The sequence below is a fragment of the Mastomys coucha genome, unplaced genomic scaffold, assembly GCF_008632895.1.
Source record: "Mastomys coucha isolate ucsf_1 unplaced genomic scaffold, UCSF_Mcou_1 pScaffold6, whole genome shotgun sequence".
NCBI lineage: Eukaryota > Metazoa > Chordata > Mammalia > Rodentia > Muridae > Mastomys > Mastomys coucha.
The window spans coordinates 70,557,982-70,559,894 of NW_022196912.1; the positions used below are offsets into that span (position 1 = coordinate 70,557,982).

A 1,913-nucleotide genomic window follows, 5' to 3' on the forward strand; every position below is an offset into this window, starting at 1 on the left:
TTGAAAATTAATATTACCAACATATTCTAATCGATTGAAATCCAATAATATGAGGAACTGGAAATTTGATGATTGTCATCCAATGCTCTCTCTAATTTGGTAATTGGAGAAATTGGTCCAACAATGTACAATCTATACACACTATCAGCTTGTATGTTTGTGATAGTGTCTGGCTGTGTACAACATAAGGGTCTTGAAATCTTGCTTCCCCTTTCTCAGCCTCTCTATTAGTATTGTTTATTTCATGTTTTTACACTATACTATGATTTTCAGAACAGCTTATATATTTCAAAAGTATCTATATACCCAAAAGAAACATAGACAACTAGGGAGGTTGCTTGTAAGAGAACAACAAAGTGAGGCTGAATGCTTTGCTTGACATTTTTAACTCTTGTATCAAGTTTGAAGAAGAGGACTTTATAAGTTACTCTTTCTCTGAGATGAATGCTTTTCCAAATTATCACAGCTAATGACCCAAATTCTTACCCTCACCTAATGTCTTTGCCACCCTCCAAGCAGAACCATTGTTCATTGAAACAGTTGGCGAATGACTTTATGGATAGACCATCTTAATACCCACACCATTTCTTAAATGAATGTAACCTGTTCTCTGTGAGCTGAGAATGAAGTCACTCACTCAAGTCAAATAGCTTTGACCATAGCAGGAAGTCTGTATCCAAAAATAGAGCCTACAATTCACTTCTTGGTGCAGCAGAACTGTCAACTCTCAGCTTAGCTACGATGGAGGTAAAATCCTTTAGTGATGTGAGGGTTACTGAAATACAGCCTTATTACAATGGAACCCAATGTCTAAAAATTGTTCTTATTTTGGGCTTGTACCACAGTAAGAGCCAAGATTTTAAACTCTACTAAATACAAAACAAACAAAAGGCCTTTATATATTCATGTTCATTTAAGAAAATACTAGTAGTGATGTATTATTTTAAAGTATATAATTAATATGTGTGGAGTTATTTAAAATTTATATTGAGAAAAATGTATTTTCACTATTGCTGTAGACGAGCATCTACATAAGACTGTTAAATTGACTGTTGTTTTATATCAAACCACTTTTATAATACTTATTTTTATTGGTATAATATTTTATAAATTTTAAGGAATATGACAAAAAAGATATTGTAGGTATTGAAGGGGCGGGGGTGTCTGGGAGGAGCGGTAGTACAAAAGGGAAGCAAGAATGTGATTCAATAATTACTCAATAGAATTAAATAATTCTATTTAATTAAAATATGTTTTTAAATGTTAAAAAAAAAATGTACTGGTTAAAAAAGTCACTGGTGAGAAAAGCTTACAATGCCCTTATCTATCTATACAACATAACCTCAATATTGTTATTGTTATTTGCTTTTAAATTGTGAAATAAAAATAAAAATAAAATAAAATTGTGGCATCACAGAGCTTTGTAAAATAGTACTGAGGTAAATATTGTGATATAAAATGCAAAACATACTGAAAGGTATCTAACTTTTTAAATGTATCCATATTAATACATTATTATACTTTTGAAAAATGATCTATTGAACTTACATTAGGACATATAGACAATTCCACATGTACATTCTCTCTCTTGCAAATGTGAACTTAGTCTCTTTCTCTCTCTTTCACATACCAAACACCACACACAAACACAAATAAAATAAAATTCTTTAAAGACAGATTAAAAAACAAGAACATATATATCTCATAACTTTACCTCTTCTCTTTTTTCTCCATCCTCTATTGGAATATCATGGTCTGTGACAGTTTCACTACAGGGTATATCTGAAGAAGTTATAACAATTTCTTCAGGCTCTTGCATAAACAAAGGTTTTTCCTCTTGTTGAATCCATTCTTGATACACTTTTACCACTTTTCTCATAGCTGCTGCTTCACAAATTGGTAATAAAAATGCC

The 1,913-nt window shown here is 31.3% G+C and overlaps 1 protein-coding gene across 8 annotated transcripts in view; it reads right to left on the minus strand.

Moving 5' to 3' along the window:
* Positions 1-1,913, minus strand: part of Ralgapa1 (Ral GTPase activating protein catalytic alpha subunit 1) — a 223,021-nt gene that overhangs the window by 164,326 nt on the left and 56,782 nt on the right. For all 8 annotated transcript variants that reach the window (XM_031356026.1, XM_031356025.1, XM_031356021.1 and 5 more), the window contains exon 11: positions 1,715-1,913. In XM_031356026.1, the coding sequence (XP_031211886.1) occupies positions 1,715-1,913 (199 nt within the window). The remainder of the gene's footprint in view (positions 1-1,714) is intronic.